General features: G+C 50.9%; 1 protein-coding gene across 3 annotated transcripts in view; it reads left to right on the top strand.

Moving 5' to 3' along the window:
• Sh3pxd2a (SH3 and PX domains 2A) overlaps positions 1-23,264 on the top strand; it is a 197,209-nt gene that overhangs the window by 27,330 nt on the left and 146,615 nt on the right. For all 3 annotated transcript variants that reach the window (XM_003474945.5, XM_003474944.5, XM_063244642.1), the window contains exon 2: positions 17,793-17,873. In XM_003474945.5, coding sequence (XP_003474993.1) covers positions 17,793-17,873 — 81 coding nt within the window. The remainder of the gene's footprint in view (positions 1-17,792; positions 17,874-23,264) is intronic.

Below are 23,264 nucleotides of genomic sequence, written 5' to 3'. Positions count from 1 at the left end.
GGTGGGAATTGGATAAGCATAAATGTAATAGGTTTTGAATGAACAATTTACAAAAATAAATTAAGAAAGCAATTCCATTTACGTTAGCAATATAGGAACAAATGCTCGTCTTGCAAAATTGAAACTGTCTTTCCATTAAACAATAATTCCCCATTCTCACCCTGGTCACTGCCCTTATGTCTTGAGTAGATTCTCAATAAACAGTTCTATCCTGAAAAAAATATATATCTCACAGGTTTTGACCCATGACATCAGTGGTTCAAGTGCAGGTAGCAGGAGGTTTGGAAGCAAGTCCCAGATTTGGGTCACCCATGAGTTCACTGGCAGCCAGCAGCCTGCGTGACACCACTTCCTGGGGCCGCAGCTGCAGAGGTCACATTTCTTAGAATGCATTTGCAGATTAGGGTCAGCAAGTTAAGAGAGAAGGAAGTGGGGAGTGTCTGCTCCCTTCTGCCCTGGCAGTCTGTCTGCATCCATCAATGCAGGTGAGGGTTGGAATCCCCACTCACACATACTGACAGGGCAGGATACAGGGAGCGTAGCCCACCCGAAAAAGTACAGGAAGCAGCAAAAGGAAGCAGGAGGTGAGCCAGAGGGCAGAAACCTGGGAGGGCCCTCTCAGGAGAGAGGGTGATCTCCCCCCACCCCACCCCCCGCTCCCCACTGTGGTGGTCGCAGGGGAGAGCACCTAGGTTCAGACAGGAGCTAGCAGGACAAACAAGAACGCTCCAGTGATCACAAGCCCAGAGCCTGGTGGACCACCTCCCTCGTGACTTCCTCTTTGATGCTGAGTGTACATAAGCACCAGACAGCAATCAGTGAGTGACCTTTCAGGTTCCTTTCTGGTCCAGAGCACTTGGTTCTTTTGTTGTCCATCAGCCAACGCTGGTCCTTTCCAGTCTTTGAATCCTAGGGAACGTGGCCCTTGCTCCCATCTCCTCTGTCCAGAGCCCCATTTATGTCCGTGAGGAGAATGGTGTGAGGGCCTGGAAGTAGGGACGGGATGTGCCATTGTCCTCTATTCTCGGGCTTGCTGAGTGCTTAGAGCCTCTGGTGACAGAGCTGGGCCTGCGACTCCTTCCTTTTGCTTGCTCCAGCCTCTGTGCTGGGAACAGAGTGCCTGGATCAGGACTGAGCTCTGGTGTGCCCACAGCATCCCCTGGATAAACCCGCCAGCCGCAGGGAAGCTCGAGGCCACTTCCCAACCCGACCCACTCCCTTGACTTCCCGTTTTATTTTGTTGATGAATCATGGTCCTGGGGACTAGGGAAACTGGGCCCAGGGCGTTCGCACTGAACTTATTTGCTAAATCACTAGGTTTCCCAGGCTTTTCTTAGACTTGTGGTCCTCATTCTTCAGCCTCCTAGAATGCTGGGCTGACAGGTGTGTGCCACCTGTCCGCCTGTCTTCCCATTTGAAAGACAAGGACACTGAGGTCCAAATGATGAAGCAAATTGGCCAAAGCGACCCTGCCCTCTCTTCCAGGGGGCCCACTGGCCTCTTTTCTATACTCTGGAAGTTTCTGCAGAGGTGGGAGTCTCTGGTCCTAGGGAGTCACTGGATAAGAGGACACCCCAGGGTGTGGCCACAGGCCTCAAGGCCTTTGAAATAGCCCTGTGAGTACAGGAAAGAGCATGCCCAGTGCTGAAATGTCTCCTCTGAACTCTGTGCAAATGAATGGGACCTGAGTCCACTGGCCTGGCTTGGCCCTGTCCACTGAGGCCTGGCCCTGCCCTTTTCTGTTTTTTTTCAGCTCAGCCATCTCTACCGGCTCCTTCCGACTCCCACTCTCTGATGCCCTTGGCTTTCTGAAAACCAGTGAGTGTGAGGTTCAGATTTAGCTCAGCGGCACTGGAACCTAGACTCTGTGATGTTCTGGCCCTGGCTTTGCCTGAGTCCCATACCCTCCTGGACCCTCAGCATCCGCCGTTAAGTGGAGATGCCATTCGACAGCCTCTGTAGGTTTGTGTGTAGATTGCACGAGTTCAGCCACATGGTCTGTCCCTTCCTCATGTGCCCCAAAACTGTTGTGCTCTGTGACTTGTCCCATTAAGACACTGCTTCCAGCACTGTAGGAGGTGTGGTTAGAGCAGACTTGACAAATGTGGGTTATGGATTGAGCCTCTGTCTAGTGCCAGGAATGTCACTTCCTTAGACAAGGCTGGCACTGCCTTAAAGAGTTTGCTTGCAAAAGGGATCGATGTGTCTCTACCACATTCCTTTACCCTACCCTGGGTAAATGTCCTACAGCAAACCTAGACAAGCTGACCTTTGGGATGTGGCAAAGTATTCATTCTGAGAATTCCTAGAACAACTTGATGGCCGCTGCCCAGAACATCTTTGAACATACAACCCAACATGCTGCTGTGAGTCCATTCCCCAGGATGAACTCCTGGCAGGGGAAGTGGTGAGTCAAGGCTTTGCATTTCTCATTTTGATGTATGCTGGCAAATGGCCTCCTGAAAAGCACCTACTGCCTCCCGCAGGGTATGGGTGCAGCTGTTTCTTCTCAGCGTTTATCAGTGCTGGGCCTCACTGGGCTTGGACATCTTTGCCTTGAGAAGCAGGGTTTTGTGTCCATTTCCTTCCAGGTTGTGAGTTGGAGGCCTTCCCCTGTACTGGCAAGGGGCTTCCCTGGGCGTCTCATGGCCCATAGGCAAGAGAGAACCCCACTGGTGCTTTGTGCCCCCGACAGGGCTATGCAAGGGTGTCAGGGCAGATTTTGCCATTGCGTAGCTCCTGGGGCTCCGTGTTGGAATTTCTGCTTCTTGGACAGGGCATCAAGGGCCATAGCAGGATCCCAGGGAAGAGTCTGTACGTGTGCACAACTGTGTGGGAGCTTGGGAATTTCTGGGGGTGCCTGGGCAGCTCTGAGTTGCTTATGAATAGTGCAAGCACTGCAGATAATAAAAACTTATTAGAAGCGCTTTTGTGCACAGCACGTGGAATAATGAATGGCCGATTCTCTGTTATTCAGAGAAATAATTATAAGTCAGAAAATGTGCTGGGCTTGCTGGTGCATGCTTGTAACCCCAGCATTCAGGAGCTGAGGCAGAAGGCTGTAGCTCAGTCTGGACCACTTGGTGACTTAGCGAGATCCTGTCCCAAATAAAATAAATAAATAAATAAGAGCTGAGATTGTAGCTCAGTGCAAAAGTCCTGGGTTCATTCAATCCCTTCTACTAACAACAACAACAAAAAAAGTCAAATAAGAAACGTGAAATAAATAATAAAAAATATTTTTGTTTTGTTTTGAGACAGGGTCTCACTGTATAGAGCAGGCTGGCCTGAACTTCATGCTTTATCCTGCCCTGTGCTGAGGTTACAGGCATGTGCCATTACCCCCACTCCCAAATATAAAATAAGAATGACAGATCTCTCCCTTATATGAATCGGAGCCTACCGATGGAAATTGTGAAGGTGGAAACTAAGTGTCCCTTAGTACCGCCCTTGGGGTGAGAATTCCGGGGAAATCCAGGAAATGAAGATAGAATCTACCACACGCTGAGGCCAGGCATGCCCTGAACACCTTGCATGCATTGTCCCATTTAATCTTCACTCAGTCACCCAAGGCGTGGCCTCTTATTACTCTCCTTTTATAGGTGTGGACCTGGAGGCGCAAGACGTTAGATAATTGCCCAAGACTCTGTGCCAGTGGTGGCGAACAGGGGGCTGATTATCACTTCAAATTCAGAAGGTTCGCCATCACTGTTCTACACAAAGCAAGAGGGGCAGCTGGGATTGAGTATGCGAATCTGGTGCCCCATGTGGGGCTTCCCTCTTTGCTCCCCAGCTCTTGACGTTGGTGAAAGCTGGAGGGAGATTCCACTAAGTGGTCTCTGGCTCTGTGCCACAGTGCCCAGCCGTCTGGCACAGCCCAGGGGCCATCTCTACAGCCAGGGATGCTTGGGGTGGGCTCTATCTGGGGCTCTGGTGTGTGGGCTGGGAGGGCTGGAACCTACAGCTCACGGACCTTTGTCTATGTGGGCCTGGGTGTGAGCAGGCATGTGGGGAGGGTCTTGCTCCCCGGGGTGGGCTCTGGCCAAGTGAAACAGGCTGAGGTCAGAGGAAGGGGGCTGCCCGCCCCTCTGGAATGCCTGAATGACTTGACTTTGGAGGGGCGCTGGCAGGAGGTAGACTGGCCGCTTCCCCTCTCATCTCGGAGCCTCTGCCTGATGAGGAATCAGGAATTGGAAATAGGGCAGGAAGCCCAACCAGATGCAGGGCCTGGAAGGCTTCCCCCGGCCCGTGTAGGGCTCTAATGCAGCCAGCTTGGCAAGCTCCCCTCCTCCTTCCCCAAGGAACCCAGCAACAAATGATGTCCTGGGGTTGGCTGTGGCTGTGAGGAGAGGAGCGTCTCCTCTGACTCCACAGCACGAAGGGCAGGGAGAAGGGTGGAGGCTCAGAAGACGTGACCTAGCAACCCTCATTTCCAGGGCTCTGTATTCTGAGCCAGGTTGAGTGGGCAGAGGTTTAAAGGTTCACCTCTGAGTGACACCCAGGAGGAACTGAGTGGGGTACGAGGCCTTGACTTGGGGCACTGCGTCCTCCCCTCCAGAGTTGCCAACACCCCGCATTGAATGTTGCAATTCTGAATCAAGGAACTGGGGTTCCCCCTACCCATCCCAATTCTGAGATCTGTCCCAGCCATGTGACTCAGTCCTCCCCGCAGCCTTTGGGGTAGGACTGCTCTTTCTTCAAACACCCTACCCCGGGGTCCCATCTCCTTTCCCTTCTCTGTGGACTCTGCATGTTTTGCTCCCTACATTTTTTCATCACTCAGCTTGACTGCCCAGCTCCGCCAGCGCTCCTTCCTCCTCACTTCCTCCTCCTCCAGGCTCTAGGTCCTCCTCTGGCCTGTCCTCTCCTTCCCCTCCACACGATGCAGTTAGCCCTGCTGCCTGTTGTTCTCTCTCCTCTCTCTTCTGCCCTCAGCATACCTCCTGCCACTCACTACCTTGTCCTGGGAGCTCCAGCCCCAGCCAGCACCCCAGGGCCCTCCGTCCCTGGCCAGCCCTGCCAGCTGAAGCCTTCATCTGTGCTGTACCTTCTGCCCAGGGTGCCCTCTGTCCCCAGCAGCCCTCCCCTCGCCAATAGCCCCTCCTTCAGGAAAATCTGTTACAGTCTAACAAAATGTGTCCCCTCCAGGACTCCTGAAGTTTGATTGCCATTCTGATCACCGTGGGCCAAAGGGACTGGAGTCTTAGCAGGTGATTGGGTCCTTAAAGAGACATTAACATGTTCCCAGGGGGCCCTAGTTGGGTGTTTTGCCACCCACCAGGGGTCCACGTATGACTGTCCTGTCAGGCAGCATGGCACAGTTCCATCGGGTGGCTTATGCCAGTCAGGCATGTGCCCCTGGCAGCCTAAACCAGCAGGAATGTGTTAATGCCTGTGCTGTGGGAGCAGATTAGCTACAGAGAAAGCAGGCGGTCACAAAGCAAGGCTGCCTCTATGTTCTTCCACACGCACACCTTGACCTGGTTTTCCTCTGTTCTAATGCATCGCTAAAGCCCCACCAGAAGCTGCCACCATGTCCTTGAAATCTTAACCTCCAGAACCCAAGAGCCAAAGGAAACTTCTCTGCTTTATAAATTACCCAGTTTCATGTGTTTGCTCACAGCCACAGAAAATAGACTAAGACTCCTTTATTTTATAGATCCCAATTTTCTTTCCCAGGTTGGAACCTCTCCTTTGGGTGTCCCATCTGTGACCAGCTCTGGACCTGGCCTCGCACACAGCACGTTGTCCTTTGTGCTGCTTTTTCTCATCAGCCCAGAGCTTCCTGGGGCTGGAGCTGTGCCGTATTTATTTGCATTTGTGTTGCAGTGTTGTAGCAGAGCCAGGGGCGTTGTAAACTCTCAATGCCTTTTTAATTAAGTGTATTGGTACATTTTTGATATAAATATGATGATCACATGCATCATAGGGAATCTGTAAGTGTATATGATATGTCTTGATTTCTCTTTTTTTTTCTTTTTGCCCCATTCCCCTCCCCTCCCTTCAACTTTTCCTCTTCACTGGACTGAACTGAGTTTTATCAGATAAGTGACATGTCCTTCTTGAGAATCGGCCACACTCACAGTGTTATGAGAGGAAAGTCAGGACAGAATGTTTCTTTCAAGGACCTTGGAACTCAGTGAGGGGCAGTCCTGGGAATGGACTGGGGATGGACGTGCACGCCATTGACCGTGGTAGCCTCCAGTGCCAAAGTGGCTATGGTGGTTCCCTGTCCTGTAAGGCTTTTAGAAAAAGAGAAGAAGATGGTGGGCAGGGAGGGGACCTGGGAAGTCTGGACTAGGCTTGGTGGTGGAAGGCTGGGCCACACTCCAGGACCAGGGCTGCTGAGAGTGGTCAAAGCATATTCTAGAGAAGCAAAGTGGGTTCACCCTGGTGTAGAGTTTTCTTGCATCGGAACAGGGCTAGTGGGTTTTAAGTGCACTTTTCCTGTCCTGGGAGCCAAACAGGAGCTGATGGTATTCCCAGTTTTGCTACTGGATTGGAAAATTTTTACTGCACGCTAGAGCATCCTGGAGCCAGCAAACTCTCCAGGCAGAGAGGGGCCACCTGCTCTTTCCATCTCTGTGGTGGAGACCTGGGTTCTGAGTTGCTGAACCATGGAGAACAGGTGGTGTCTCTTAAAGTCAGAGTTCCTCCTTCGTTTGTGAGGGATACTGCTGTGGACTAATGGGGTGGCCAGTGGTGTAGGGATCACAGAGGTCCAGCGCCAATTTGCTGGCCTCAAACCTGAAGCACTCTCCTGCTTCATTCTCGATTTCTGGATTATAGGCATGTATCTCCACCACCTGCCAGGAACAGGCAGATACAATTTTCTGAGATACAATTTATATTCTGTGTATTCATGCCTTTAAACTATGCAGTGCAGTGGCGTTTAGCATATTTGCAGAGCTGTGCATCCACCAGCAGTCAGTTTTAGGAAATTTTCATCTTCTGGAAAAGAAACCCCAGGGCGGTTCCTTCATGCTGGTTGCAGCCACCACGCCCAGCCTCCCCTCCCCCACCCCGCCCTTTACCCACGTTCTGTCTCTCTGAATCGCGGTTTGGGGTGTTTCATACACAGATACCTCCGGCTTGTGATGGTTTTGACTTCCGATTCCTTGACTTTACAGTGGTATGAAGGCATATCTTTCTATCTGTCTATCATCTATCTATCTCACAATTCAAGAGTTATCTATACATTCTAGATAAACTTCTGTATCAGATATATGACTGACAGGTATTTTCTCCCATTCCCATAAATTGTCTTTTCACTTTCTTGCTGATGTCCCTTGAAGCACAAACATTTTTGTTTTGTTTTGTTTTGTGTGTGTGTGTGTGTGTGTGTGTGTGTGTGTATGTGTAGGTTTATTTGTTTGTTTCTTCCAGACAGGGTCCCTGTGTAGCCAGACTGGCCTTGACTCACAGTGATCCTCCTGCCTCAGCCTCTTAAGTGCTGGAGTTAGGGGCATGTGCTGTCACATCTGGCCCTTGCAGCACAAGGGTTTTCAATTTTAATGAAAGTAAAAATAAACAGGTAGTTCCTATTGTATGTATTTTTCTGTGATTGCTGAGTCCTTCCTTAGAACTCAGCCACTAATCCAAGGTCATGCAGATTCGTACCTGTCAGGACTCACACAGCTTTTATTTTTGCCGTTCAGTCTCTGGCCAATGGGAAGTTAGTTACAGTGTGTGATACCTGGTATTGTCCCCTCTGACTTCTGATTGGGTCCAACTGAGGTCTACCAACCAACAAATAGGGCTTTGCCTTCCGTGTCAGATCTCAGCCCGAACATCTTCATCCCAGGGAGGTGTCCTCTGACCGTGGCAGGAAGGAGTGTGTCCCCACAGGGTCTGTCATGGCTCCCTGTTTTACTGGACCCAGCGCTGATCTGTATACTGTAATAGAGTCAGTGGAGCCCCATGGTGGCTGGTGCCATGAGGCCCCCACGTGTGTTTCCAGCACCCTGCCCAGTGCCTGGTCTTCAGCTGGTACTCAGGTTTATTTGCTGAGAGCAGAACATTTCTTTTACTTAAGAGAACTGCATTCTCAGTGGATCTTGCTGAAAGCTTTCTAAGTATTTCTGGCTGTACAGTGGGAGCTAGAGAGCAAGGGGGAAAGGGGTCCCCAGCCAGGCACAAGCAGGTGGCCCTCACCCACGGCCCTTTCCTTCCTTAGCCCGCACTGGGGGTCGGCAGGTTCTTCCTGACGGTGGGCAGAAGCCTGCTTCCCTCCTAGGCACTGCCTCCCCCTCCCCTGTCTGGGTCTGGGTGTGACCCTCCCACTGCAATTGGCCTTTAAGCCTCTGAAAAGCCTGTGGGCCGGGCACCTCCAGATCTTTCAGCTGTTGCTCTGAGCTGCGCAGGACTGGACTCTGACCCCTCTGAGTCACCAATGTAGGCAGGGATGCGGGATGGGCACAGGTTGCCTAAGAAGGCTCAGGCACCGCCACGACTCACAGCTCACAAACTGGTTTTCTCTTTCTTGTTGCAGGTGATAGATTCCAAGTCTGGAGGCAAGGCTTTGGGGAGAAGCTGAATCAGACTCCCTACTGAGGCTTCTTGAGGGAGAACTGACTCTTGTTGCTGCTGCTGCTTTTGTTGTTGTTGTTGTTGAGACCAGGTCCTTCTGTGTAGTCCAGGCTGGACTGGAATTCTGGGTGATCCTCTTATCTCAGCCTCCTAGTTGCTGGTATTATAGGCAGAGCTGACTCTTGATAAACATAAACAGATTCTACTCTAATAGTGCTTTCCATTTTTAGAGGTGTTTTTTCCATTGGTCCTTGGGGTGTTGGTCCAGTTCAGTGTGTCTCAGCTCTCCCCACCAGTAGGTCCACCTAGGGGCTCTTAATATTCCATAAGTCCCCCACCCCGTCCTGTTTCCACTACGACATCAGTGCAATAGGCGGGTCCGGGAAGGAGTGGTTTTTACAGCGCCCAGGTGACCCAAGCAACTGTGTGCAACGAGGGTCACCAGTCTCGGCTTCAGGAGGTCAGCCTTGAGCCCCCCAGCAATGAGCCCTGGTGGTCAGTGCAGTGTCCCAGAGCCCACAGGGGCTGCAGGACTGGCTGAGGGGACACAGTTGTTTTCTGAGATGGCAGTGTCTTAAGTTGGGAAAGCTGTACTCAAACACCACAAAGTGACATGGAAGTGTATGAGGCAGAAAACAGAACCCCTTGCTTCTCCCTCTCCCTAGTAACTGCCCTCACCCGTTTAACTTTTCTTTTTAGCGCCCAGGCATATGAACATACGCAGCCTCCCTTCCCCACCCCACCATCAGACAGATGCTGTCCTGTAACCTGGGCTTTTTGCTCTCATCTCAGTGCACGTGGACGTTTTTCCACAACAGTGAAAAAGGCCCACCTCATCTTTCCCAGAAGTGTGAACTGTAGTTCATAGGACTTGAAATGAATGAACGCTACGGAGTGCCAGAATGTGCTCTAAAAACACTGTTCCAGGTTGGCCCGGGCTACAGTTTCCTAGTGGCAGCCTTGTGCCTGTGTCAGAAATCCGGCTTTGCTGAGCACAGCAGAGAGGAAGGTGTGAGCGCATCAACTGGCAGCGAGGAAACGGCAGGGTCACTTCCCCTGCGGGCTGTGTGTGGAGGGGCGCCGGCCTCTGGCCCACTCTGACTGCTGCTCTACCATGGAGAGGAAATGAGGCTGTGTCTGTTGACCTTTGCCCTGGTCTCCAGGGCGTGATGACAGCCAGGAGCACGCTCACAGGATGTGTGCTCCGAGGGCACCAGGCCAGGGTCAGGTGATCTGGGAGCACGTGGGACAAGGATCCCCTTCCTCGCTCCTTTCCTAGATCCACGGAGTTGATCCTCAGGAGCCCAGGAGTGCAATTCTGTTGACAATTTCGGGGAGGATATATTTGTTGTAAGTTTCCAGGATGAGAGCTCCCCAGTGACAATGCGGATCTAGAGTCCCCCACCATTGTCCCTCCAGCGTGGCACTCTGCCACCCTCTCTGTGCCCTTGGGCATTACCCAGGATAGCCACTGCTGGCTGCTGGCCTCTCCACTCTGCTGGTGCAAGGTGACCTCTGATAAGCTGACTTGGGACCAGAGAATGGTGGCAGGGCTGGAGGAAGGAAGTACAGAGGGCACCCGCAAACCCTCAGGTGCTCTGGAGAAAAGCTCTGGAAATGCAGAGTGGATTTCTTTCCAGGCCTGCTACTAATGTTTGCCCTCAGAGTCATCCAGGGGAAGAAAATAAACATCTTAGAGTATAAAAGGCCTACTGGGCAGGCCGAAGCAGCAGAAAGGAGTACGGGAGTCATGTTTATTGAGAATCTGCGGTGTCCTAGGTGCTGGGCTTGTGCTTTTCTTGCATTCTCATTAATTCCCCCAGTGAAACAGGGATTATTACCTCCACAATATGGATGCAAAAGAAAAGCCTAGAGAGAGGATTCACTCACTGTTCAGGACTGAGCCCGATGGGTACAAATGATGCGGACTAGAGCTCTTCCCAACACAGATGTCCCTTCTCCCTGGCTCGGGTCAGCTCGGGTAGTGACTGGTAGGTCACTGCCACAGGATTTGGCAGAGCAGCAGGTGGCACCACCTGTGTGAATCCTTGCGGTAGAGATTCTGTCTTGTTCCCGGCAGTCTGGTGCCATTAGACACAGTGGTCCAACCGTGGAGTGCCTGGCAGTGGTTGAACCTGAACTCCACTGTTTGCTATGGGTATGATCTTGGGTAGATGAGGTTACCTGAGTAAGTCTCAGTCTCTTTATGAAGTTGGAAATGGTAACACTTCCCTCCTAGAATACCAAAAACCATGAACTTACAGTCAGAATAAGGCACTTAGTGATGCCTGAAACTCAGCAAGTCAGCTGGATGTGGAAGGGGCCATTGTTCTTGTCTTTCTTGGTGAATTCAACTGTGCATGTAAGAGGAGGGTTTGGAGAGTGAATCCAAATCCGTTAGCCTGTTTCTCCCTAGTTCTGGGGTCTCTTAGGCTAGAACATTGACAGCTGATCCTTTTTTTGAGGTCTACAGTTGAATGTGTGAATCCTGGGAGCTCCCAACTTACACACACATTTCCCTTCCAGGAAATACGGGAAAAAGAAAAAGAAAAAGCACCTCCATCCTTTCAGTGGACACTCCCAGGGGCAGCCATTGTTTTCCTGGCCCTGGGCAGTTATTTTTTGTTCTACTGCTTTCCCAGGCCAGGCTTATTATTAGTAGTTATTCCATCACCGCTGTGCATATGCATACGTGTGTGTGTGAATGCGTGTATTCCTGGGTACTAATGTCTCACCTCCTGCTCCCCTTCTCTTTTTGTTCATGATGTCACAGAACAAGTCTCATGGTGGACGGAATGAAGTCGATCACCTCCCTCCCTCTTCCTGTCCAAATGGCTAATGTTTCATTGTGCCCAGCCCCGTGCTGAGCACCCCACATTTAATGAGCTGCTCCATTATAACCCACACATTGCATCTAAGGAAACTGACTCAGAGAAGCTCAGATGCTTGCTCAAGGCCATTGGAGCCACCACCCTCTGGTCTTTTTGGAGGCTCACTTTTTGGTGCCCAACTACTCCATCCCGCTACTTGATTTGTTAGTGTGAGTCTTGCATCCCTGCTGAGCTGTAAGAACCTGAGGGTCCCTGCCTCATTTTTTCTCTAATTTGCAATAAACCAGGTACCTGATAAGCACTCATTCAGGTCCTTGCCAGTTGCTTCATTTCTTCACTTACTTAGGAAACATGATGTGGATCAGGTCTCCCTAGGGGCATTAGGATTCTGGGATTTGCCTTCAGGGAGCCTCCCTGCTCCCTGAAGGGAACACATAGTTAGCTTAGTGAACCTCACAGCAGCCTCAAAGCCAGGGACCTACTGTCACCCCTCTGCACAGAGTCAAGCTTTGTATACAGCCAAGGCCCAGGACTCCTGCACACAAAGGGGGCACGGGGTGTGACGGTACCACTCTGCCTCTCCAGTGATACTCCAGACAGCGTGCTCTAGTGAATGCCTTTTTTCTCCCCGGAAATGGATTCAGTTGACCTAATGCAAGGGCTTTCTTGTGTTGGAGCCCCTCCCTGCATCTCTCCACCACTCTGAGGACCACTTCTGCTGCCACTGAGACTACCTCAGGAACACAAGGCCCAGTGAGAACCTGGAATCCAGTGACCTGACCCCAGGAAAGGTCTGCCCCTGGTTACCAACCCTGCAGCCAACTGTGAATATGTGTTGGAGTGCAGGTTGCCCCCCATTTCATCTTCTGAGTGCAGACTGTTCCCCAAATCTGCACCACTACCTCCCTCCCCCACCCTAAAAGCAAATCACCACTCAGAGCAGAAGCTGGAATTTTAATTGGACCTCACCCTGAGGGGGCTCAGTGTTCTCACACTGAGCTCAAAAACTTTGGACAGCTGGCCACAAGCTGATGATTTTGCTGGTAATGTTTGGGTTTGCAAAGATCCTTGCACCCAGTCTGATACATTTGTATTCTACCCCTGGGCCACTGGGTTTCATCTGTAGGGCCAGAGCGGTGTCCAAGGTGCCCCCTCAGCAAATTGCTGGAAACTCCATGGAGTTTCTTTCCTTACCAGTCATATTTCAGCGTGCCTGGCAGGCCAGGGAGATGGGGAAGACAGATGAGCACAGCATGTGTCAGTGCCAGTGGTCATTCTGAACCAACAGTGAACTAACGATGATAGACCTATGACCAGCCAGTTATGGAGTGCAGACCATGAGCTGCTACAGGATGGGCACAGGCGTGTGAGGCTAAGGGCCCAGCAGATGTCGGAACTCCTGAGGGTTCTTGCTTGGTACAGCCAGGTGATGTCAACAGGCGTCTGAGGGCCTCTGCAGGGAGGAGACAGGACATCAACCTGCTGTTAGTTGTGGCCACTTGGACTGGGGGAGAAGCTCTGGGGTCATTACCCCATGGACTGCTCTGAATTGAAAGACCAACCTGGCTGAATGTAGACTTACTGCCGCGCTCTCTGTAGCCTCATGGTACAGCCTGGGTGTGTGGGCCTTGCGAATGGAATGTTAGTACTTATTGGCCCCGTGGAGAGACTGGCATTGATTTCTTGGAGGAAGAGTTTGGTGTGATGAACTTCTCCAGCAGGGAGCCAGAGTGATGGTCTCGTCTCCAAATGTAAACTCCCTTTCCCTGGCCGCTAGGTCGTGTTCTTCTGACTTCTGAGGTTGTCGCCTTTAGGTATCAAGTTAAAATATTAGGTATCTCTTCATCCACAGACTCCAGAAGATTTGGGGATGATCCTGTGACCTCAAGGATCCTAGCAAGTAGTGACAGCCCCTTTGGGGGCCCAAGGTGCCCCTTCCCCTGCATGGCTGCAGCCCCCAGGCGAGTGCACAGTCTGGGGACTCGAGTATAGGTTGGGCCTGGCCTGCTGGTCTCAGCCCCGTGGTGGTATCAGCAGCAGGTGAAGGAATTTGTTGTTGAGTTTCCATTTGGCCAGGGGTTAGGCTCACCTGACTGGGGTCCAAGGAAAATAAGTCCTCGGAGCCACGCCCTCCATAGCTCCTGACTTCTTGCTGCTTCTTAGTGCTTTTGTCAGCAGAAGGAGCAGCAGGTGTTGACTGGTTCTTGCTAGTTAAACATGGGCAGCTCCTAGGCAGGAAGGCCATACATTGGGCTGTTAGTCACACCCCTGGGTAGAACCGGCCTGGGCTTCCTTCTCAGGGTTTTAGAGCCGATCTGTGTCTGGCTTGCACCAGCGTCACGTCCTTGGTGAAAGAAGTGTGGTTACTGGAGGACAGAAGTGCTCCCTGGGAAGATGAGCCAGAATGGCTCAGACACGGCGGGCCTTGTGCACCAAGTGGCAGCTGTTTGGGCCAATGTGCTGTGCTGAGTGCAAGCCATGGGGATTTGCCCCTCCCTCACGGTGAGCTGGCAGGGGAACATGGAAGCGTGGTTTCCCCCACCTGGGAGAAGCCGGACCCAGTTGCTGGTCTCTAGAGAGGCTTTGCAGCTGCCTACCATCTGCCTGAAATGACCAGAGACAAGGAAATCGAATCCCTGCATTTTTAAAATCCAGAAGGAAGGGAAACTCCACCCGGGAAACATAACCCAAGCAACATGCTTGGAAGCAGGATGTTTAATTGTCAAACTTTTCTTGAGACCCAGCTGCCGGGTAACCTTATCTCAGTGGCTTCTGAGACCAGAGGAGAGTTTATCTGGGCTCCTAACACAGGCTCCGTAAACAGAGCCGGCTTCCTTGAATGACCTCTGCCCCAACCCTCTTCCTGACACCTGCTCTTTCTCTGCAGTTTATCTCTAAAGTTTCCAGTACCACCAGGGCTGGCCTAGGGAGACTTAAGACTCTCTGGGGTCGAGGCAGAGTGGGAGGGCTCAGCATGGGCTGGGCTGGGATTTTGTGTATTATTGCACATCTGGAGTGATAATCTAGGCTTTTCCAGGTTTGGATGAGAGCAGATGAGCTTCCTGCCAAGATGAGAGAATGGGGCCTGGAGACTGTCCTCATATCTCTGGGCTTATCTCCAGGGAGAACCCTGAGCATGTCTGCACCCCCACCCCAGGAGTTTAGATTTTCACTGTGGGGGATAGGAGGCTGGGTCGGCAGCACAACCCAGCCCTTTGGGAGAACCCAGGAGGAGAGTGGGTTCTCCTTCCCACCACACCATTGCCCCATGCTCATGCTATGTAAGGAAGTGAGGTGCAAGGCGTAGCAGGAGGGACCCTTTGCAAAACTGGGATAGAAGACCTGATGGGGAGCTATGGCTGTGTCCTGGCCGAGTGGCCATGCCCTGAAAGAATCATTTGGAGAGCTCTCTGTCACCCTTTTTCTCTGGCAGGTTCTCTAGAGCATGTGCTATTGGTATGGGCTTAGGTCAGGGGTGAAACAGAGGTGATTGCCTGTGACTTTTCAACTATTTTAAAAAGTAAAAAACAAGAGGGGCATGTGCTGGTCATATGCAGGACAGTCCTGGGCTGGGAGTCAGGAGGTCTGTGTTCCTGCCCAGCTCTGCCACTGTGGGCCAATCACTCTACTTAACAACAGCACCCCTCATCTGGCCTTCTCCTTCCTGGAGCCAGGTCAGTGTCCCGGGCCTCAGGTTTCTCCTCTGCCAAACCACAAGCCTCTTACCTTGTGTGAAGCTGGGGTTCAGTCTCCAGCAACCCTTCCCTCTATCTCCCTCCGTACTCCCTGAATCCTCCTAGCTATCAGAAGCCATGAGCCTGTGCTTAATTCTCTCTGGGAAGCGAAGGGATGCCCCTAATTATTCCAGCGGATGGAGCATGAGTGTTAAACCCCAGTTAAGCCCTGCCTCTGGGCTCTGCTCCTGCTAGAGAAATCAGGAACGCTCTCTCTGGGCTGGGCCACCTGGGGCCTCCTTGTTTTCAGGGAACAGCACCTGGCAAGTGCCCAGAAGGGTCAGGAGGAGAGCTGCCCATCACCCCTGTCCGCTAGAGCACGTGCCGTGGTGTAGGTGGAGGCTGAGGGTTAAGCAGAGATGATTCCCACTCTGGGGAGGAAGAAGGGGTTCTGGCCCTGTGAGGGGCATCCTGACCTCTTGTCTGGCTGTGTAGCATTCCTGACCAAGGGCTGCTGTCTGGGCTCCAGGTTCTGCCTCTTCTGGGTCTGGGGCCCTCTGAGTGTCTGCAGGTCACCACGAGCTTCATTTTAAATTTGAAAGATGTCTGTTGAGCCCATGTTCAAGTCGTTCAATTTAATATCCAGGCTTAAATGTCATATAGGGAAATAGTCCCTTGGTTGCCTGCAATTCAGTTATGCCCATGATCATATTAAAAGGCCTCTAAGAGATAATGAAGTCATGAGGGCTCCAAGGGGGCCCCTGAGTGGACGAACACCGTCTGGACGGAGTAGACATGTAAGGAAGGGGTGAGCATGGCCCACTTCCTCTCTCTGCCTCTCACACCCACTAAGCCTCATCTGGCCCTTGCCAGAGGCCCGCCCCACACTCTTGGAATTCCCACACTTCCAGGATCACATAAACTTCCATTCTTTATAATTTACCCGGCAGAAAACAGACCAGGATATTCAGTGGGGTCAGGAACAGGAGTAGACTCAGCTAGAATGGGTTCAATTCTTTTTGCCATGTTCCTAACTGTGTGACCTCAGGCTGGTTCCTTTGATTCCCTGTGCCTGAGCTTTCTCCTGTACCACAGGGAGTAACAGTGGTAGCTCCTTAATTGGGCCAGAGATTAACATAATGCACACAAGTATTTATGCTGTGCTGGTGTTAGCTTAGCTAATATTTAGCTATCGAAATGGCTTTACAATTCATGGTTTGAAATGGACATTTACATACTATGTAAAGCAAAGCATATCCCTATTATAATAAATGAGTAGTTTTGAGCTCATGGGGGTAGGGATGGCCTATTCCTTAGTGGTCTTCCTTCCAGGACTTTGTATCATAAATGCCTTATCTCTGGATGGCAGAATCCATCCTAGTTGCATTTCAGAGCAAACAACAGGGCATGAGGCTGACTGAGCTTGGGAGGGGAAGAGAGGGGAGGAGGAAAGGGAGGAGGGGGAGTCTGGGCAAAGGCAGCCACGTGTGAAGCTCAGTGCTTCTGTGCAGGCCCTGCTCCAGGCTCGAAGAGCACAGTCAGTCTATTGCCAGGGGTCTGAATGTTACTGCTTTTCACCCATGTGCTTCCTTCTTTCTGTGCCCTGCCCCTGGTCCTCTGGCATCACCCAGATCTGTGGGATCAGAAGCACTGGGCAGAGGCCCAGGGTCCTGCATTCGTACACCTGCCAGGTAATTCTGAAGGGCATCCAGGCTTAGGAGCCAGCCCTGGGGACCCTAGCCTGGCTCTCTCCTGAGCCTCACCTGTAGCCCATCTGTGCTGTCCCTTGACATGAACAGACTGTGGGCTCTAGGGGGGTACAACAGAATAGCCCCGTGGCTGTGGCAGGGGCCTGTCTCTCCAGCTCCGGCCTCTCCTGGGAAGGACACACACAGTTGCCACAGCAGGCTGGATTGTCAGGGTGAGATGTTTTCTCTTCTTCTCAGAGGCCTCCTGGGCCAGGCAACCTCGCAGTGTCCTGAGGCACCAACTCCACAACCCCTGCAGCAGCCCTGGGAATGGAGGTGACAGTCTGGCCCCAAAACACCTTCACTGCAAAGGAGCTTAAGAGAAAAGCTTTCACATCTGCAGGCCTGCTTCCCATGCCAGAGATCCAGTTTGCTTGTCCAACATAACAAACTGTTTCTGAGCATTGCTGTGTGAGAACAGAATTAGAGATACAGAGGCAAATCACACAGCTCTGGAATACTCGTGGTCCCCTGACGTGCTGTTCAGAGTGAGTTTGGAGGATGCATTGTAGCAAAAGAAGCTAGGTTTGCTAAAAATGTAGATGTCAGAGCCAGCTCTGCATATGTGGAATGTTACCTACAGGGGCCCAGGCACCTGTAATTTTGGAAGATCCCTCGGGGCATTATATACACTATAAAGTGAGAACCTGTGAAAATTGGCTATCAAAAAAAAAAACTATAGTGCTTCTAATTTTATGTTCTTTGTATCAAATATATCATAAAAAGCAGGAAATTAAAACCACTTTCTTTAATTCTATCACCCTAAGGCAATCACTCTTAGCATTTTATTGAACTCTTAGCATTTTATTGAAGTCCCTGGGGGAGTGTGTGTGTGTATGTGTGTGTGTGTGTGTTTAGACATGTACTGTAGAATCCAAGGTACCCAGTTCTGCACAGATGAGATAAGAACACAACGGCTGCCATGCTTCCCCTATCGTGTGAAATGCTGCCTGACGCAGCCCGAGCCCAGCCTTGGTCACCTGCTCATGTGCTCTTACCTTCTCCTACAGGTCTACATTATCAACGTGACCTGGTCCGACTCTACCTCCCAGACCATCTACCGGAGGTACAGCAAATTCTTTGATCTGCAGGTGAGTTGGCTGGATCTCAGGTGGTGGCCTGAGTCCCTCTGGGGTGATGGCCTCTTTCATCTGAGCTTTCAGAGCCAGGATCTAGACTGATACGGAGGGACAGACGAGGGAGGCCTGATGGTACAGCAGGGCTTGTCTCTGTCTTGGATGCTGCGTGCAGACTTTGTTGGCTTCCCCAGATGGTTTCAACAGTCCTGCTTTGTCATCCTCCTTCACCTGGGGGGTGGAGAGGCAGAGGATGGCTGTGGTGCTGTGTGCCTGAGCAGACGTGTCTATAAACATCCAAGATGAGACACAAGCCGCCACATCATTGGAGGCAAAGAAAAGCAAACACACAGAGAAGACTGAAACAGAAAATAAGCAATTTCTTGAACTACAGACACAAGCTGAGCATACCACTGCCTCTGTCTAACCAAATAAGGCCCTTGCCACCCAGATGGAACAAGTGGATGGTGGGCTCATGTCTCCATTTCATGTAAGTGTGTTCTCATGGGAGAATGGTACAGTCACCATTGCAAATACCCCCTTAATACTAATTTACTTAGTCTTCTTTTAGAGACAAGTGGCAGTTCTATACTCTTGCTGGCTCAAGCAACAATACAACAGGGACCCTTATGCAATCGGCCAGACTGTGAGAGGGGCAGGGAGACAGTGGGCCTCAGGCACAACTGAAAGGAGGGTCCTCTCTTCCCCTGGCTCATTTTTGCTATCCACTGACATTGTCCTCAGCTTTAGTTACCTGACACTATGGAATTTGGCTGTCATAGCTCTTGAAATTCCTATCTGTGGCTCTCAACAGCTAAGATACCAACTCTCTCCCAGTTCCAAATTGATAAATCTCAGGGAAGACTTTGATTGGCTTGACTTTGACCAGCTGACTTCTTTGGGACAATCAGAATGGTCAGGGGTAGAAGGTTATGTAGGGAAGATATAGCCACTGGGGGCCCATTCCTGTGTGTCAGAGGCAGGTACTGTACCAGAGAAGGGAGAATCACTGTGAGTTGGGCAGCAATCACACAACAGGAAGGGAAAGCTGAGATATTCTAGATTCTTCCTCGAGGTGTTAGCTTATAACACCTATAAAGGTCCAAATACTATGCAAACAACCTGTTATTCTGTATTGTTTGAGAAACAATAACAAGGAAAAAATCTGCTTTCAAATATTTTTGATCCACTGTTGGTTGAATCTGAAACCAGTTAGAATTTGGTTTAGCCCTACAAAGAAGAGTCCTCAAAGCTTGGGCCTACCCCCTTGCCTCAAAAGCCTTTGGTGGTAGGTTATCTGGGGGAGGCAGGCTTGCATGTTTGGCCAGATACATGAGTGAGTCTATCTCATTGTCCTTATTGTTCTACTTATGCGACAAGCTAAAGGTGAGCTGGCTTCCTGTATTACAAATCCTCCCTTAATCCTGTTGTGTGGGGTTGAATATCCCATTGAAAATGGGGTAGAAGCAACCCCTTGCCTTCCTGCCTTTTTCCTCTTCCCCTCGTAATTCCTGTCCCGTCTCCCTGCGTCCTCAAAGCCTAAACTGGTGGGACCTGCCGATACCCCATCAATGGGTACAGTGTGCTGGACAGGAAATGGCAACGCAGTTGGGGAGAGGGAACCCTGAAAGAGCTCATTGATGAGCTGGCGGGGGTCTGAAAGCTATGGAAACTTCCAAATCAGATCTTTTCTTCCTGCTCTTCCGTTCTGACCCCCCACCCCCTCCCAAGTTATAGAATCTCACAAGAAAGGAATGTTGCATCCCCATGTCTCCCTTGCTGTGGGAGGGCCCTTTCCCCATGCGGGAGGGGACACAAGTGTGGAACAGTCCTAGTCATGCATGGTCATGAGCACAGCCAGGCTCGTCCACATGGGTCATCACTGCCCAGTACAGCCGACCCTCTGAGTCTGAAGATTCAAATTGCAGATTGAAAATACTGAAAAAACTATTTTCATCTGTCCTGGATGTAGTCAGACTTTCTCCTTGTCACCCAACCACTGTAGTACAGTAGTTGTTAATGTAGCACATACTTTGTACTGGGCCTTATAATAATCTAAAGGAGGTTTAAAGTCTGTGGGAGAATGTGCATAGGTTATATGCAAATACTCTTCCATTTATGTAAGGGTTGTGAGGGTGCCAGGATTTGGATATCTGTGAGTCCTGAAAACCAGTCCCCAAGGATACTGAGGATGCTTTGGTGCAGCTAGGGAGGAGCTGGGACAGTCCCATGGAAGGTAGTTGTTGAGTGTTGATGCTAGTGTCTTTATGAGCCCATTTGCACCCTGTGATAACATCCAGTGGCATTGTTCTCCGATTTTGTTATTTATCAAGGTCACTGCTTTAATATGAGGGTCCTCTAGAAGACAGCAAATGGGATTGCTGCTGTCTCTGGTATGTGGCGGCACTTCTTGGGAGGCTGAGTCGGGTGTGGTACAGGCCTATGAATCCAGTCTTCAGAGGGCTGAGGCAGGAGATCACCATGAGTTCTAGGCCAGCCTAGGCTATACAGTGAGTTCAAAGCCAGCCTGAACTAGTGAAACCCTGTTTTGTTTTTTTTTTAAAGACAAGGATTGGGGAGAGAGAGACAGAGATAGAAAGCCTAAACTTTACCCTTGGGGACTGGACCCTTGTTGAATCTCAAAAAAGGCTCCTTAACTGCTCCAGACTCAGTTTTCTCATCATTAGGATGAAGATTTGCAAGGCACTTACCTTGTAGGGTCGTTAGAAGGATTTATGAGTTGGTCCACATTCTCTCTAATGCTTGTCTAGTGAGTTACCAAATGTTACCAAGGAGAGGACATTGGACTGCATGGTTGAAGGGCTGGGAGTTGTTCAGGACCTCTCTTATCAGGATCCTGCCCTCTGCTGATGAGCTGCTCTGTGCTCTGTCCTCTGTCCTCTGCCAGAGCAGTCAGAGTCCTGCAGCCCAGGGGCCCCGGTGGTAGCAGCTTTGGGCGGTGGAGAATGTGAGGTGCAGGCCTGTGGCCCATAGGATTGCTCACACTTGGCCTGCGCCCCCTCCCCACAGGACCCTGAAAAGCCCAGGTGCACTAAGCCCACCAGAGCAAAGCTGCTTCTCTGGTTTCTAGAGGCCAAAAACCCCTCTTGGAATCTGGTGGAAATGCCCTCCCCAACAGCACGGTGTGGGCATGCAATTTCATCCACGGCTTCGGGTACCTGCAGAGGCACTCTGGGGCCCCAGTGAAGAGCCACCTAGTGAAGCCAGTTTAGACCATGAATCATGCATGGCTGCTTACGCATGCTTGGGAGTCTACATGGCCTTCAGAGAGTAGCAGGAAGACTGGACACTCCTCAGATGGCCCCAGCACCCCACCTTGGTGCTCACAAGTTGATTGCCCTGTCCCCAGGAGGGGTGTCTCTGTATATTCCCTTTATTTCTCCCTTTTCAGAAGATGTCTTTTGCCTGGGTAGAAAGAAGATAGTTCACCATGAGGGCTGCCCACCAAGCAGTCCTGACCCCCCTCTGGTAGACAGCTGAGAGTCATGTGGTGCACACAGATCCATTTCTCCCTCTGGAAAGCAGTGGAGAGATACTGTACTACACCTGCTCTTCATGTCCAGAGCCAGCAAGCACCACAGGGTCTGCTACAGATCTGAACAGGACCCTTATCTTACTTTTTCTTTTGTTACTGAGACAAAATACCAGATGTTGGGACCTGTTTAAAGCTGGACATTGACCTCTCACTCAAAGCTGGATTATGACCATCCCAAGAACAAAGAGCACCAGGGACAGCCACGTAAAGAAACTGCTTCAGCCCAGAGAACATCCAGCCCCAAGACAATCTAAACAGTGGGTTGCTAGGACAACAGAGTGTCACATGACATTTAAGTTGTGTAAAGGTTTAAATAAATGCCCCTGCAGTGAGGGACAGTTTCTTTCCTCCCATCAGAAAAATAAAGACTCCACCTGACCCCAGCTTTGTCTTTTCTTTATTTTCTCATCCTCTACAGTCCTTTACCCCCCAAAACCTCAAGCACCACATGGGTTGCAGCAACCTGATGCCCAAATTTAGGGAAAGAAAAGTTTAGTTAGAAAGGAAAGGTGGAGATTTCAGTCCATAATCAGTTGGCTTCAACGCAGGGTAGCACATGGCACCCTTCAGGTTCTTTCCCCTCTTATCTGTTTGCAGGCTATCCGCCCTGGGTCAGGTATAGCACTCATAACCACCAATCACAGCACTAGACAAGGAGCCAATCATAAACTCTAGATTCAGCTGCCTGGGAAAAGCTCCACCACAATGACCTCATGAGGCTTTGAGGGTCATCCAGACACCAACCACAACACCCCTAGACCCAGCTTTTCAGTGTAGCTCCACTGCTGTGTCCACTTCAGCTTCACACCCTCCCACCTGACTTCTATGCACAGAGGTGTGAAGCAGAATGTCACTTGGGGTTTGCATCCTCCAGGCTCTGCCAGGCCCTGTCTATTCTGTACATGGAGCTCCTAGGAGCAACGTTGGCACAGACTGTGCCTGATGCCAGGCAGGAGGGAAGTGGAAGTCAGAGGGCTTGTGCTTGAGGGATAACTGGTGTCTCCTTTGAGGTGATCCATGACATCACTCAGAACTCTGGTGGCACATTGGGGAGTTCTTCACAGGACATGGGGCAAGTCACAGAGAGAGAAGGCAGAGAGACCATAGACAGTGGCAGTTGCCCTTTCTGTACCTGTCTGGAGCTATGGGTCTGTGCAGAGCAGGTCGGGCCGTGTCGCCACTCCCCTTACCACAGTGCCACCCACATCCTTACTCATGCCCTGCTGCTCTGGGGCTGAGTTGGAGTTGCCAGCTAAACACAAGGTGGCCAGTTAGATCTGTGTAAATGACAAACCCTTGTTCAAGTATACATATGTTCCAGATATTTCATGGGAAGTACTTACACTAAAAAAAGTTCTTGTTCTTTATGTGAAGTTCACATTCTGCTGTGTGTTTTCATTTGCTAAATCTGTCACCCTACCCCAGCTACGAGTATGAGTGGTGGGCAGGAAATCTAAAGATGGCCAGTGCAGCTGGCCAGGGTGAGAGTGGACAGCCTAACTGAGGTCTCCCAGGCCTTTGCACCTGGTAGGCAGAAGGGCACAGGCTGAGGGACATGAAGTCCAGAAGGGTGAATCCCTTCCTTCAGTGGCCTGTATCCAAGGGAAAGAGGCTTCTCACCAGTTAAACCCAAGGCAGATAAAATAAATACTAGATCAGGTGTGAAGTAAGCTCTGGACAGAAGAGGAAGGGAAGCGCATTCTTCTTGGGGAGGGGACAGAGGTCTTGACTGATGACAGCAGGCCAGAGGGACATAGCCACGTACCCTCACTTCAGTTTGGGGGAATTTGGTTGTTTTTGGAGAGTTATTCCATCTAACTTTACTTGTGAGATCCATGATTGTTTTGCTG

Source organism: Cavia porcellus, unplaced genomic scaffold (assembly GCF_034190915.1).
Source record: "Cavia porcellus strain 051 isolate PalLab524CR breed Dunkin Hartley unplaced genomic scaffold, mCavPor4.1 scaffold_2, whole genome shotgun sequence".
Lineage (NCBI taxonomy): Eukaryota > Metazoa > Chordata > Mammalia > Rodentia > Caviidae > Cavia > Cavia porcellus.
The sequence above is the reverse complement of the archived record's forward strand: the minus strand, read 5'-3'. Positions and strand labels throughout refer to the sequence as shown.